Source organism: Schistocerca nitens, chromosome 3, assembly GCF_023898315.1.
Source record: "Schistocerca nitens isolate TAMUIC-IGC-003100 chromosome 3, iqSchNite1.1, whole genome shotgun sequence".
Classification (NCBI taxonomy): domain Eukaryota; kingdom Metazoa; phylum Arthropoda; class Insecta; order Orthoptera; family Acrididae; genus Schistocerca; species Schistocerca nitens.
In genome coordinates, this window is record NC_064616.1 from 750,117,315 (window position 1) to 750,133,746 (window position 16,432).

At 40.5% G+C, this 16,432-nt stretch overlaps 1 protein-coding gene across 6 annotated transcripts in view; it reads left to right on the forward strand.

The window, feature by feature from the left end:
- The window catches only part of LOC126248748 (CLIP-associating protein 1-A), a 275,249-nt gene that overhangs the window by 144,447 nt on the left and 114,370 nt on the right, over positions 1-16,432 (forward strand). For all 6 annotated transcript variants that reach the window (XM_049950080.1, XM_049950084.1, XM_049950085.1 and 3 more), the window contains one exon: positions 2,344-2,490. In XM_049950080.1, coding sequence (XP_049806037.1) covers positions 2,344-2,490 — 147 coding nt within the window. The remainder of the gene's footprint in view (positions 1-2,343; positions 2,491-16,432) is intronic.

Sequence of the window (16,432 nt, forward strand, 5' to 3'; positions counted from 1 at the left end):
GCATACTCCCAGATATTTTACAGAAGTAACTGCTACCAGTGTTTGTTCTGCTATCATATAATCATACAATAAAGGATCCTTCTTTCTATGTATTCACAATACATTACATTTGTCTATGTTAAGGGTCAGTTGCCACTCCATGCACCAAGTGCCTATCGGCTGCAGATCTTCCTGGATTTTGCTGCAATTTTCTAATGCTGCAACTTCTCTGTATACTACAGCATCATCCGTGAAAAGCGGCATGGAACTTCCGACACCATCAGGGGATCCATCAAGCATGGAGAGATGCAAGTGTTCATGTAGTCCACAGTGTTCATAGTCCCTTCGATTACTACCACAGGTCCCATAGAAGCCCAGGTGAATGTCCCCCATATCACTGTACTGCCCCATGGGCTTGGGTCCTGAACACAGTGCGTCTGTTGATCAGCTATTTGACAGGATGATGATGTATGTGGACTCTTAATATAGTCGTTGTGGAACAAGAAACATGATTAGGGCAGTCAGGTGACGTGCTTCCATTGATTCTCAGTCCCATCTCAATGATTTTGTGTCCAATGTAATTATTGTTGACGATGTTGTTGGGCAACATGGGAAGGAGTAGGGGATTTTTGCTGTGAAGTTCCATGTTCAGCAGTGTGTGTTGAACAGTGTGCTCCAAAACAGTTGTACCAGCACCAGTATTATTGTCTGCAATCAGATCTGCCACAGAACTCGAACTATTCTGCCTTACAGACTGGCCAAGCCTCCGACCTCCACATTCTGTGATGAGGTATACCCATCCAGCCCTAATACTTTGTTGTCTTCTCATAGGTTCCCCATCCTCCAACCGGTTTCCAATGATGGTCATAACAGTAGCACACAAACCGCTAATCAGCTTCACTGTTTTCAAGATGCTTGGTCCCAGTGCCATGCCATAACATTCAGCCCTTTGTCAAAGTTGCCTATGCCAGTGGATTTCCCCATTTACAACCTGTTTTATCACTAGAATGATACACCATTCTTCTCTGCTTTATTTCTGGACTGCATCACATGCCTGCAGAGTCTTCTATGACGGACTGACAACCCATCAGCTGCCCACCTGAATGGATGACACTGCAAAATTGTGGCCAGCGTGATATTGAGCAAAACACATTTGGCTTCATGGCTGCTTCATATCCTGCACCATCTGTGCCACTCCACTCAGCCCACTACCAGCTTCTCTGAATTATGTGGGTGGGAAGTGTCCCTAGAGTGCTAAATGGAACTCGTTAAACTTCGGTTACATGATAAATCATGCTAACCTAAAAGCCGTAAATTCAACTAAATACCTAGATATTACTATTACAAACAACTTAAATTGGAAGGAACACACAGAAAATGTTGTGGGGAAGGCTAACCAAAGACTGCGTTTTATAGGCAGGACACTTAGAAAATGTAACAGACCTACTAAGGAGACTGCCTACACTATGCTTGCCCATCCTCTTTTAGAATACTGCTGCACGGTGTGGGATCCTTACCAGATAGGACTGATGGAGTACATCGAAAAAGTTCAGAGGAGGACAGCACCCTGCTTCAGGGTGAATTCGCTGGTGGCATATTCCTATTTTGTTCCATTGCTGCCATTCTTTCCTAGCTGTTACCTGCCCCCTTTTTCAAACCTCTTGTCCTTTTTGTTCCACTTGGTGTGAATGTCTCACCCGAGTCAGGCCACAGCACCAGGACTCTCTCTCTCTCTCTCTCTCTCTCTCTCTCTCTCTCTCTCTCTCTGTGTGTGTGTGTGTGTGTGTGTGTGTGTGTGTGGGGGGGGGGGGGGGGTGGGTGTCATTGGCAATTACATATATTCTATATGTAGTATGTTTTGCAAATCTTTATTGCTGAGCATTATAGGCACAGGTATTTGTTTTGTTCACACAGCAAAGGCACAACTATCAACTATTGTGTAAGGAGAGATATGCCGTGAAAAGAAATTACTGAAAATCTTTGAGACATCACAGCACAAATAAAATACATTTAAGTTGCTAAAACCAACGTATTACATACAAATAAATGCCTTAACCAAACAGTATACACAGTCTGATGAAGCTACATTTTTTAAGCATTTGATTGTTCTCTCTGATGATTAACTTGCATGTATATCACTGGCAGTGATTCACTAAATGTGATACTTGCAGATGGTAACCAGGAAACATTCCATTTATCTCGAAAAGCTTTAAGTTTCAAGATACATGTACTCTAGGAAATGTCACTATTGAAAGAATGTCTTTTTGACGTAGTCACTGTTGAGTAGCAGTCAGCATGGCATTCAAAACAATGTCTCTCATCAGTAACGTATTAAATGTTACAAATTTATCTTGGTTTATGCAGATGGATCACCACGTCGAGGTTCAGCTCCTGGCCCTTCAGCACTCCGATCTAATAGTGCTATTGATCTGCAGGCAGCCCAACGTGCCAAGGCACGAGCACAGTATGCTGCTTTAGCTCGACATAAAGTAGGATCTGGGGCGTCTCTTCGTAAGTATAGTTGCTGGTTTTATTTTAGTGTATACATTGTTTGTATAGATTAGTTAAATTATTTGTACTATGCGCGCATTCTCTCTCTCTCTCTCTCTCTCTCTCTCTCTCTCTCTCTCTCTCTCATACACACACACACACACACACACACATTCCTCCTCCTTTTTACCATCCTAGTCCTACTGTATTTATGATTAAAATTCTCATCTCACCATTCAGATTTTGGGTTTCCTATATCACTAAATTTGAAAAGAATGCTGCCAAATTCATTCTCATTCCTTCATTGGTCCCTTCATGTGTTCGATCTCTTATGCCCTCGTTATCGACAGGTTATATAATCTGAATATTCCTCCCCTCCTCTTCTGTTGTCCTTCATTTACTCTTCCTCCGCCCCTCTTCTCTCTCATTGATGCTTTGTAAAATTACTAAGTACCTTATATTCACTGCATCGATAAATTCACATAAATGGTACTGTCACACTCCTGTTGCGGTAGACAGGATGATACAAAGAAAAAACATGCACCCTGATGTCGTCCAGTGGATTTAGATGTGTGGTCAAATGAATGAAATCAGTATCAGCAGTATGTTTTCCACTGTAATCCCACAAGTAACTGAGAAGGGCTGTATACATTGATGCAAAAGATTTTTTGTGAATCACACGACAAGCAATTGTAAATGGCTATGTCTCCAAAATTTGTGATGATTCACACAAGAACAGGAGGGAAATACCATGTGTAGTCAGCCATTAGTTTTTGTACTCTATCCAACAAATGTTGTGGTCATCAAAATCTTTTAAGCACAAATTGAATGATCATGCCTGTAGTAAGCATACAGATAATCCATCTCTTTGTTCTTACTATAATTAATTTTCTTCTCTGCTGTAATACTGTCTATATCAAGTTTCTTTTTGTTTATGCTGTGAAACTAAATGTAACAATGCCATTCAGATGTGAAAGTGTTTCATAATTGGCCTTAGAGCAATATGTATCATATTAGAAAGTCCCCACCAGGGTCTAATAACAAAGTTACAAAATTACTGCAAAAGCAGAGGTTAAAGATACTGCTTCAGTTGTAAGGTTCTGTTTCCTTCCAGGCTCTGCACTCGCTGGTGGTACACTGCATCATGTACTCATCAATCACGACACTCAAGGTCACAATACAAAGTTATCACACCTGATGATGGGCATTTAAGAGTCCAAAACAGGTCGTGCTTTAAGAATTGAAAAATAATAAAAAACAAATAAAAAAAAGTTACAACTGAATAGTGATATCTTCAACCTCTACATTGCCCAGTTACAGCTGAAGCTCTGCATACAAACAAATTTTAAATGAAGCCAAAATGAGCATGGAAGAGCTACATGAGATGTGTAGATGTTTTGCAAAATACTATCTGATAAATTGCAAGGGAAAAAAGTGGAGATGTTTTGGTTTACTTATTGTCATGTAATAAACTCATCCTTCAACTCATTTGCTGATTGCAATGGTATGGTAATGAAGGTGATAATGAGTTTGACAAAAGACAAAAGTCTGTATTCTAAAGTCGCTTCATTGAAGAAGATTGCACAACTGTTGCACTTTCCCATTATTACAAAAATGATAGATACAGAGGTAGATGATTGCAATATCAGTATCTCCTGAGAGAGGAAACTCCAGTGATTTACATGATTGATTAAATAGTAAATCAGTTGTGCAAAAAAAGAAAGAGACTAATTTTCAAGCAGCACTTTATTGTAGGTTTGTGTACTGTCAAATATCCTATGTGGATGGAAAAAAGGTTCCAGTTTTTGATGCAATTTTTTAAGAGATGTAAAGTATTATAGATCTCTTACATCATTTTGTTACAAAATTATGGAACATGTGTTGTGTAAACATGTGCTGATTCTTTTAGAGATTGAGCAACTCTTCAGTGAGAATCAACACTTGATTCCATGAACATTAGTGGTGTAAAATTCATCTCAGACATCTCATTCGCAGGATCCAGAATGCTGTAGGTGCCATGTGTCTTGACTTAATGAAATCTTTGATGCAGTCCTTTCATACTAGCCATTAAATAAAAAATGTCTTCGTAGAATTTTGTACAGGTACATTATTCGACAGAAAACTTGTTCACAGTGAGAACTCCTTGTATACACTATGTGATCAAAAGTATCCGGACACCTGGCTGAAAATGACTTAAAAGTTTGCGATGCCCTCCATCGGTAATGCTGGAATTCGTATTGATGTCGGTGGTCAGTGAGGCATGACACGAAGTCGGCATTCCAAAACAACGCAAAAGAGTTCTATAGGATTCAGGTCAGGACTCTGTGCAGGCGAGTCCATCACAGGGCTGTCATTGTCGTGTAACCACTCAGACACAGGCCATGCATTATGAACAGGTGCTCGATCATGTTGAAAGATTCATTTGCCATCCCCAAATTGCTCTTCGACTGTGGGAAGCAAGAAGGTGCTTAAAACATCAATGTAGGCCTGTGCAGGGATATTGCCTTGCAAAGCAACAAGGAGTGCAGGCCTCCTCCATGAAAAACACGACCGCACCATTACACCACCACCTCCGAATTTTACTCTCGGCATGACACACATTGGCAGATGACCTTCACCGGGCATTCGCCATACCCACATCCTGCCATTGGACCGCTACATTGTGTACTGTGATTCATCACTCCATACAACGTTTTTCCACTCTTCAATCGTCCAATGTTTATGCTCCTTACACCATCGTTTGGCATTTACCGTTGTGGTGTGTGGCTTATAAACAGCTGCTCGAGTATGAAATCCAAGTTGTCTCACCTCCTGCCTGTCATAGTGTTTGCAGTGAATCCTGATGCAGTTTGGAATTCCTGTGTGATGGTGTGGACTGATGTCTGCCTATTAAACATTACGTCCTCCTTCAACTATCAGCGGTCTCTATCAGTCAACAGATGAGGTCAGCCTGTACGTTTTTATGCTGTACGTGTCCCTTCACATTTCCACTTCACTATCACATTGGAAACAGTGGTCCTTCAGATGTTTAGGAGTGTGGAAATCTCACGTATAGACCTATGACAAAAGTGACATCCAGTCACCTGACCATGTTCGAAGTCTGTGGGTTCCGCGGAGCGCCCCAGTCTGCTCTCTCCCGGTTTAATGACTACCGAGGTCACTAATATGGAGTACCTGGCAGTAGGTGGCAGAGCAATGAACCTGAAATTAGAAACTTATGTTTTTGGGGGTGTCTGGATACTTTTGATCGCATAGTGTATTATTCAATTGCAAAGATATTACCAAAGCATCACTGGAATCAGTCAAACTGTTAAACATCTTGGGGTGTTCATTCAGAGTGATCTATGGTAAAAAGATCAAATAAATATAGAAAGGCAATCTGGTAAGTATGGCTGTCAATAAAATACTGGATTAGTTAAAATAAATTTTGTGTCGATGGGGATGAAATGATGATGATAAAGACAACACAACACCCAGTACCCGAGCGGAGAAAATCTCCGACCCAGCCAGGAACCAATCCCGGGCCATTAGGTATGACATTCTGGCACGCTGACAACTCAGCTACCAGGGGCGGACATAGGGCAGGTGCTACCATTTGAGTTGGCACAACTTCTGTGTTACGACATTTGCGATATTGGGCCATATGTTATCATGAAGCAGCAGCACCCTTTGGCGCACTATTCACAACAGTTGTTTTCAACTGATATGCTGTCCCATACAGCTTTTCATTTTCCGATTGGTCTGTTTGGTGTTTGTCCTTTGGCCAGCCATAGAATAACAGCACATTGCTCCTCTTTGGACGCATTTGGTAGTAATGTCACCATAGTTGAAGTTTCTGCATTTACTGTATGCACGTCAGAAATATATGAATGCTGCACCGATCCTTGCCTACATGTCATGGCTTATATACCACATTGGAGGCACACTACATTTCATATACCTTGCAGTAACACCCTCAAATGGAAACTTTGTGATTGCTTCTTATAGGTTGTGATTGTGAGACATTTCTGTTACGAACATAGTCAGTCCCATTTTTTAATTAATTTGGTTGGTCCTGTGTCTGATCCCTATTAAGATTTTTCTTGAAAACTTTGTATTTAGTTCTAATCAGACAGTACCGCTATCTCCTCTGTCATTCTTGCTACGGAATTCAAAATTTATTACAAAAGTGTAAATTTCAAGTGTCAGCCTTAGATTTTCGTTTAGAGCACCTATTATTATTCTCAGAACCAATTTAGTTTTGTGAAGTAGATAGAAACCAAGAAACCACTCAACTTAAAATTTTTTAACTTCACCAGAGTTTAATGATTTTGGGGTGTAAATTCCTGTAATTTTTAATTTTTGTTATTTACAGTGCAGCAGTTGATTTCCATGCTTAAGTTAAGTACAATGTCAGTACTGGTGACATTGGTTCATATTACATACTTAGAGTGAATCATCATTTGAGCAGTGCATCCATCTCGTTTGCCCAGAAATTTCAACTTTCCCATGCCTCGTATTACAGTATTGGTGGACTTACCATTATGATAGATGACGGTAATGTCTAGTTCCATTGAGGCAACAAACAGCCATTGTATTACTTGGTGGCTTCCACAGACTTTCATTTAATACTATTAATTACTTCAGGATTTTTGGGACAAGTTGTGACATTTTATCCTTACACAACTTGTGGACATACGTAAATAAAAGTAACAACTTGCTTACTGATTTTGAGATTTTGACCTACTGTTTTGCAATGTGGCTGCTCACTACTCAGCTTCGCATACTGCCATTTTGCATCATCAGTTAGCAGTAGCTCCTTTTCTGGTGCAGTGTATGAGGTGATACCCAAAAATCTGAGAATTTCATTGTGAAAATCAGAAAACTATACTTACATCCTAATGTCCTCCATCACCTTCAGAGTAGTCATCTTGGGGTATGTATGCAGTGATCCTGTTATTGTCCCCTTTTTTGGAAGCACTCTTGGAAATCCGCAGAGTGAAACGTGTTCAGGAGCCATTGCGATTGCACCTGGATGTCTTAATTCAAGTCAAAACATCACCTTTTCAATGTAATTTTCATATTCAGGGACAGATAGAAGTCACACAGGGGTAAGTCTGGCGACCAGGGAGGGTGGCAAACCATGACCAGGGATTCCTTCGCAACAGGTGAGGTGTGCATGGGTGCATCGTAATGGTACACCACCCAGACTTTCTTTTTCCACAAGTCTGGCTGTTTGTGCAGAACATTGGCCCTCAGCCACCTCGAAACCTCACAGTTAAATGGCCTGTTGACAGTCTGATCAGTGGCACAAACTCCTTATGCACAGTTCCTCGAATGTCGATACTTATAGGATGATCAACTTCGACTTCATGTTGCTGCGAACTTGTCGAGCATTTTTCAGCCTTGGAGGGGATGGCGTTTTCCATTGTGTTGATTGCTGCTTTGTTTCAGGTTCATAACTGTAGACAAAAAAAATCATCACCTGTTATGACTCTGGATAAGAATTTTGGATACTCTCTCTCTCTCTCTCTCTCTCTCTCTCTCTCTCTCTCTCTCTCTTTTTTTTTTGCAGCTCAGTGCATGTCTGAATCCTGACGTTTCATTGGTTGATTCTGAGAAGACGAGAGACAAACTTCACTGCAATTCAGCTTGTATTAGTTCATCAGCTAGAATTCATTCACATTTACTGTACGACAGCCCAAGTCCGTTATAAACATTGTGAATTGTCTGCTTTCGGTCTTCGTGAATCACGTCATGCACTTTCATGATTATTTCCAGTATTGTGCATGTTGACGGTCAACCAGAATGTTTGTCATCTTCCATAAATACTGTGTTCCTTGAAGTGCTTGAACCAAAAAGATGTTCTTGCTTGACTCAGTGCACTCTCACCCAATGCCTTTGTCAGCGTGCATTGGGTTTCAGCTGCAGATGTCTTGCACTTGAAACAGAATTTGGTGCAAATCTGTTGCTTCTTTACATTATTCATTTGACAATTCGCAGAAGCACTGAAACATGTCCTCACATGCACCACTACAACTCACAACTGCATCTGTCAAAGATGATGCAACTTTCTTTCCACAGTAACTAAGACATGTACCAGAAGGTGAAAATACTGCTTCAGTTGTAAAGATCTTTTATTATCACACAACTGGTTTTGGGCTCTTACAAGCCCATCTCCAGGTGTTGTAACTTGTTGGTGTGCCCCGCCCCCCCTCCCCGAGTGCCACTGTGGACATTTACTAGGCATGGTGTGCTACATATGAACCAGTTTGCCTCCTCTTTCGCATCTGCTACTCCCTGTTCTACGCTGATAGGTAGCACACTGTGCCTAGTACACGTCCATCACGGTGCTTGGTGGCCCCAGAACCAAGTTAAGACATCTGAAGATGGGCTTATAAGAGCCCGAAACCGGTCGTGTGATGATAAAAGAACTTTACAACTGAAGCGGCATTTTCAACCTCTGGTACAATGCTCAGTTGCGGATGTTCATCCAACATGATTGTTTGTAAGACATGTACCTCGCGACAGCCAGCATCAGAATGCCATACTGGTTTGACTAGTACAGTGAAATTGTCAGATATTTTGTATAGCATCTCGCACAGAAACAAATGCTTTGTTCCATCCAGTTCCAATGGCATCTGTCATATTCTGCACAATTCAAACACATTGTCTTCTGCGAATAGGATGTTTAACAAATAGCTTAAGATGTTCCCGCAATGTAAACATCCAGGTCAGCAGCTCTGATCAGTAGATACCTGCTATCTGACGTAAGGGTGACAGGTAACCTCTTGTCATTGATACCACTTAATAAGTTCTAAGTACTTTACAATCTGAACTGGATTGACCAGATGCAGTTACAGAATATCCTTATGAGTGTTTACCATTGCTAATATTAACATACCATATTCCCACCCTAATTCGTTGAAAATACCTGTAAGCTGTAAAGTTATTCATTAACAGTCAAAAATTACTGCTCTCTGCAACCCTCTGCAACCCTGTTTTTGTACTTTGTTACATGTTGTCTTAACTATTTCATTCCCTGCTATATAGTTACTTCATTTTTTTCTGTGGAGATTACTGTTCAATTAAAACCAATTAAAGTTTCTATGGCTGTCATTATTTGCTCCTTCAAAAGTCTGAGCAGCTGTTTTTGTTCCCCTTATAACACATCTGCCTTCTCCTTAAAGTAAGTGTCATCGTCTTCATCTAACGTACCAAACAAGATTTTACATGACTTTGCCCACAAAGTTCCAGATTCTTCATTTCTTGAGATGTGATTCATGTTGTGCTAATTGTTTAATTAAACCTTGTGTTCTTTCAGTCTTTCCCACATGCCATTGTTCAGTACTGTCAATCTTTCTTTACAGAATTCATCTGCTTGCCTTGCAAGAACTACAGTTTGCTCAGATTACTCTTTCGGCTCTAGCAGAGTGAAATAACTTACTATTTTCCAAGTTACACTATAAATTTGTACTTTGCTCATGTTGTCATAGTACAGTCTGGGTGCCAACTGAACTTTTATTTCCATTTATTTTGTTGTCCAGTTTGCTCCACTCCAACTAATATTAGAAAAACTTGTTCAGTTTGTTGGATGGATGGTAAAGAATGTATTTCATTTTTGACAGATTACTATGTTAGGTCCCTTTGTTCAGAGCACTGTGTACGGACGTCACCATTGAGTATCTGATTTATGCGATGTACCTTGTTGTGCACCCTTGCTTTGGATTCTGTGTTTCATTGTAATACTCATTGTTCTTGATCTCGCATTGCGCATTTTGTTCTCTTACACATCAGTGTCTCTCTTGTATATGCTCTTTTAGTTCTGCAACATAATCATCAAAGTTATACATCCCACTGGTCTCACCCTTTTGTAGTATCCCAGAATGTTAAACTCTCTTCCAAAAATCAGTTCATTTGGAGTATATTCAGTTGTGGTGTGCATAGTCATATTGTAATAGGAAACCATATTCAGAACCTAACTGCCCCAATCTGTTTCTGCTCTATTTACACAATGTTGCATCATCTCTCTTAACATACAAAGCGACCTTCCTAGTGCTACGTTCATTTGAGACTGGTAGCTGGCAGACTGTACTTTCTCAATAGGCAACAATTTGCACACACTTTTCTTTTGTGCTTGTTGTATCTGATAGAGCTACGACCAAATCACTTTACCTTTGTGCTTCCGGTAGCAGTTTGATTTTGTACCTCCTGATATCTGTGGAAGATAACTTGTCTCTTAGCAAATGAAAAATGTTGCTATATGTGGTGGTGTGTATCTTGGTAGTGGCTGCTTTTTGTTTTGCATTTAAATTACTAACTTGGATTTTCTCTTTCAGCATAATTATTCATGCTTTTAGCTGTAGCTTGTTTGTAATGCTGATTCAGGTACTGCTTCCGCTATAAGCAGTGAGAATTCTGCTGATACTCTCACATTTTTAGTGTTCACTTTACTCGTTACTCATTGCCCTGAATCCACTTTTACCAACACTTCAGGCAGATAGACACCATTGTTCATATGTTCAGGAATGATAGCCTCTCGCATTCTGCTTGCCTCTCTTCTCAGCCTACACATATTTTCTTGAGGCCCTACTGTTAGCCTTTTTCTGACTTGCTGTTGTCTTTCGATATCACTTTTTCATTTCTCTTTGGCAATCCCTGTTGCTTGCTTCTGCGGTAGCTTGACAGTTTGCTTTCTGTCCCTCCTAGTCTGTGTATTTCTTTGCGCATTTGGCTTCATGCCCGAGCCTCTTCCGAAAGAGGTATGACTTTCCTGTTATGCTCTGCACAGAGTTCACACTCTTGCTCTGTCTTCATTTTGATCTGTTCCCTGTGGATCCACAGGTTTTTGGTGGTGTAATTAATTATGATCCCACCTTCATCAAAGAAATTTGTGCTTACCAGCCTGTCAACCAGAAGATTCACATGTTCCCCTATCATGGAAGCAATGCTTTGTGTTCATAGTCTGAGTGCTATTGCACCAATATTAGCAATTCCCCAGTTCCTGATACTGTCAGTTGGGATACCCCTTCGGCTGTCGTGCAAGCTACTTCTCCGCACTATTCTTATTTGTACCCCACGTCCACCAGAAATCTATGCTCCTTGCTGGCATTCCAGCTCTACAAGCAGATTTCTGTGTTTTCTATTGATTATCAATATTTTTCCAGATGAGGCGGAAGATGATTGCTTTTGTGTGCCGTTTCTTGTTTTCCTGAATTTTTCTCTCTTTCTGTGCATGGCAATCACACTCCACGCAGTCTCTTGCAAAGTTGCAATTTGTTTACACCTAGAGCACATCAGAGGTTTTGATTGTGCACATAGACCTTTGTGCCTTGATAAGTTGCCCTGCAAGTATCTTACTGCACGAAATCTTTATGTTTCCTTGTAATTACCACAGAACATTTTGAGACTGGAGATCAATACTGGTCATCCTCACTACCACTTTTGTGACCATACCTCCGTTTCCTGTTACAACTGGCCCTACCTTTCCTACTTATCTCGGTCTTACAATCTTACACCATAGAGCCTGGCTTACTGAATGTGAAACAATTTGTCACTCTTTTTGTTTCACAGTGATGCACTACTGCTTTGAGTATTCATCTTCTCTCTGGCCAAGGTTATTGTACTCTCATTCGGCAAGCGACCTCCATTGTTTCTGCTAATGTTAACTGTTCTCTGTGTGCACACTCTATTGTCTATATTCTATGATCATAAATCCCTGAATGAACATACCTTCGCTTAGCTTCCAAATGAGTGCAAAGCTGCCTTCTATCTCTGACCCTTATGTGATTGGTTGGTTGGTTCGTTGATTGATTTACACAGGGAGACAAAACAACCATTATCGTAGCCCACTGTTGCTCACTCTGAAACTGATTTTATTGTGCAGTTTCTCTCACTGCAATTCTAGTAAAGCCAGCTGGTACCTATAAAGAGTAGTAGGAGGCTGTTACTCAGTTTTTTATTAGATACAGTTAAGTTGACAAATGCACAAAGATGGTCCACTTCTACAGGGTACAGACACCCCATGGCTTCCTGTTCTCAGCAATATTCCACCTCCAGCTCTAGGAAGACTAGAAGGTTTTGTGAAGTCTGGATAGCATTCAAAAGAATCCTCAGCTACCCATTCATCAAGCTATTGCACAAGAACAGCACTAACACTTGAAATCAAGGAAACTGTTGTGGAGTGCAGCAACCAACAAGGGATCCTCTTACAGTGTCAACTACACATGGAAAATCCAGTGGTAGCAGACATTTGTAGTTAACACATATCTAGTGGAGAACCCTTCCATGTGGATACAAGGATATGATCACCTCAAATGTCATAAAGGATCGTGAACTGAATTCAGACTGGACAGGGCAGATGTGGTTATCTACTGCACAAGCGGTGATGGACAGGTTCTGCAAATTGTGACTGTGGTGCCTTCTTACTATTAACCATCCATATCGTTGCTGACTACCCTCTTTGAGCTTGTAAAGGAGCAATAATGGACATTCACCACATATCAGAGAAGCAATCAAATGGATCAGTGAGCTAGATCTGGTGATATAAGATTGTACAAGTATGTGATTGTGCACATTAGTCCACAGGTGTTGTATATATGTATTTGTTCTCATCATATGGTAGATAAATAAGTTAGACATAATTTCTTCAAGAGTTAAGACTGAAGTATTCTATGTCTTTTGGCCTCCACCACTTCACATTGGAAGATTAAATGTGTCACTGTTTCATCCCTCTCACCATTTATTCTGCACTTATCTGTCTGCACTCATCATGTTTTGGTTTTTCTTCAATTTCCCATGACTTGTCACCAGTCCTACCGTGAGTTAAATCTGTCTCTTGGTCAAGCCAAGGGTTACAGAACTTCTCTTGAAATATGGGTTCTGTATCATTAGCTTGCCATGTGCTGTTTTTGGATGTTAGTCCAATAGATGATGTGTTAAAAAAAACAGGTATTTTGTAATTTTGCATATTGTATTAGTCCATTTCGTGTGATTTTTCATTGTTGTGTTGCTGAACATGTGTGAAACATATCTGTACACTGGTAGCAGTGTCAGAAGTATAGTTGTCAAGGAGGTTACATGTGTTTCCTTAAGAGTGACTATTATAGGTTTGGTTTAAAAAGGCCTCAGAGAATTTCGCTATAAGAACAGAATAAAATGTAACAAGGTTTTAGAAATGTTGAATATTGCTTTTGATGAGACTGCTATGAGTAAAACAAGGGGTTAAGAGGGGTATAAGTATTTCCAAGATGGCTGTGAAGATGTTGAAGCTAACAAGCATTCTGGACATCCCACCACACCAACAACCGATGAAACTGTGGAAAAGGTGAAAGAAATTATTGTGAAGGGTCACAAGATCACAATCAGAGGAGTTGCTGATTGTTTCGCATATCAGTTGACTCATGCAGTGAAAGCTTTTTGGGTGTTTTGGGTATGAATTGTGTGACAGCAAAATTTGTGCCAAATGCACCTGCTCACACTACATTGCTTTTTCATGTATTTTTGATAAAAAACAACACTGTGATGATACCCTAGCCTCCATATTCACCAGATATGGCCCTGTGTACCTTTTCTCTGTTTCCAGAAATAAAGATAACGTTAAAGAGTTATTGTTTTACAGGCATAGATGAGATTGAAAGTGCATCACAGAGAACTAAGTGCTTTCCCAAAGATCGAATTCTAGAAGTGTTGCAGAGGTTGGCAGAAGTGCTCTCGTAAATGTGTAATATCTAATGGGGACTTCTTTGAAGGAGATAACATTAACATAGATGAATAAATAAAATTATTCCCAGAAAATTAGCATTCCTGTTACTTTTTTAACACATCTTGTATTCTGCAAGCTGCCTTCTAATCTAGCTTGTTGTTTTGTTCGTATCACCTCAGAGATGGTTAAAAGATGTCCTGGTCCAAATAGTGGAGTCATTGCACCTGCTGTAGCCAGTCTATCAGCTTGTTCAGTGCCACTGGTTCTTGTGTGACCAGGGACCCACAGCAGGTTTACCCTGTCACTTTCCCTTACTGTCACAAGGACTTCATGGCATTCTGTAACAATCTTGTATCTCTTTGCAGGAGCTGATAAAAATTTCAGAGCTGTTTGACTGTCTGGATGAATATACAGGCCATAATCCTTGTGGCGCCTATGCAGATTCGCCATAGCACATATCTCTGCCTGGAATACTGTAGCCAGCTTTTCTAGAGAGATTGCTTTCTTTAGTTGGGGCTGTACCCTGTATATCATGGCCCCAGCACCTTCATGTGTTTACAATCTCTCAGTAAACCACACTGCATCTCCTGATAGGTTTGTTCTTTCATTGCTTCCTACTTCTGACTGTTACTTTCAGATGCTAACGATTAATGTAAACCCCCTAAGCTCTACTATTACACATTTATTGTTCTACGACTGGTTTCGTTTGTAGAACATTGTCTGGTTGCCAGCAGTTAAACAGAACAGGAAATTAGGCTAAAGCTACAGCATTTTAATGTATAAAATAGGCAACTCACATTGATAACAGCCTTACACTAGATCCTCACCAAGTTGTACAGAAGTCCTGACACAGTTGGTATTGTTGTTGTCTGTGTCATAACTTTAGTACAACCCGGTGAGAATTTAGTGTAAGGCTGTTATCAGAGTTAGTTGGCAATTTTATTCATTGCTTTAGCCTCATTTCCTGTTTTGTTTAACTGCAGGCAATCTGAAGATGTTTTACAATCAAAACTGCTTGTAACACAGTAAATGTGTTGTAGTACAGCTGAGGTAGTTTTCATTATTCATTAACGTTATTGTCAGCTGTGGTTCCCAGAGTCACCTTGAAAGGGTTATTGAAGTACCTGAGAGTTGTATAGTTAGCCAGCATTTCCTGTATTTACCATATTCACTATGTTGGTATGGGAGTCTGGATTTCTTAAGGATTTCCATTTACTTCTTGTATGTTATTGTTGCTGCTACCTCCATTGTAACACAAAGGTGTAAAGGCGGCATGTCCAGAATGGTCTCCATCCCAGCGGTGAGTATGCTGCTGATTCCACGTGTTATTGCTAAGCAGGCCAATTTCTGTACCTTGCAAAGCTCGTTTGAAGCCATCTGCTGTTGTACTTCCTTCCAGCATACTGTAGCCCTATAACTTGATCATAGACCTTATTATATTGGTGTATATATAGTACATACTTCTGGGCCATGACCCCAGTTTTTACCACAGGCCCTTCTAATGCACATAAGAGCACCTTCCATCTTGGAACACACATTGTTTATCTGTGGGGTCAAATATAGTTTTGCATTCAGGATTACCCAAAGTTATTTTATTGCCTCCTCTACTAGTAGAGTTTTGTCCAAGAGCTTAAGATTCCAGCAGTATAGTCTTAAACTACTTATATATGGTGGTCCTAATGCCGTGGTTGTATTGCTGAAACCCCCTTTAATGTCCAGGAGGGTGCAGGTAGCAATTTCCTGAAAGCGTAGTGCTTTATCCACCTTCTCAACAAACTGGTGAAGTGCTGTTTCACATGACTTGCATAGTTGATATACATGTTAGTTCACATGTAGAGTAACTTTAGTTAACCTCCCGTCCTTAGCTTACACATTAACTAATTTTACTAATGTCTTTAGGAAAAAGCAGGACAGGCTAATAGTAATTGAGTCACTGAACAGCCACCTACGTAGCTCTTTTAACACATTAGTGTCCATTGGTGGCACATCAGGAAGGTAACAGGTCGCATATCTAGGATTGTCTGCTTTTATATTTACTTCTTCAGTTAGTCTTGCTAGGATGGGTATGATGTGTGCATGCTGTGTGCGGAAACAGGAGGGGCTGACCAGAGTTCACAAACAGCTATATGTGCTGTTGGCTATGGTCAGTCACCTTCAGGTTGCAGCCTCAGGGTACAGCAGTGCCGGAGAATCTGGCACGTTGCATGGGACACCTCAGGTGTCAGTTGTTTTGCCCATGGGCTCTGCTTCCGAGGCACCTTTTAGCGCATATGACATGAT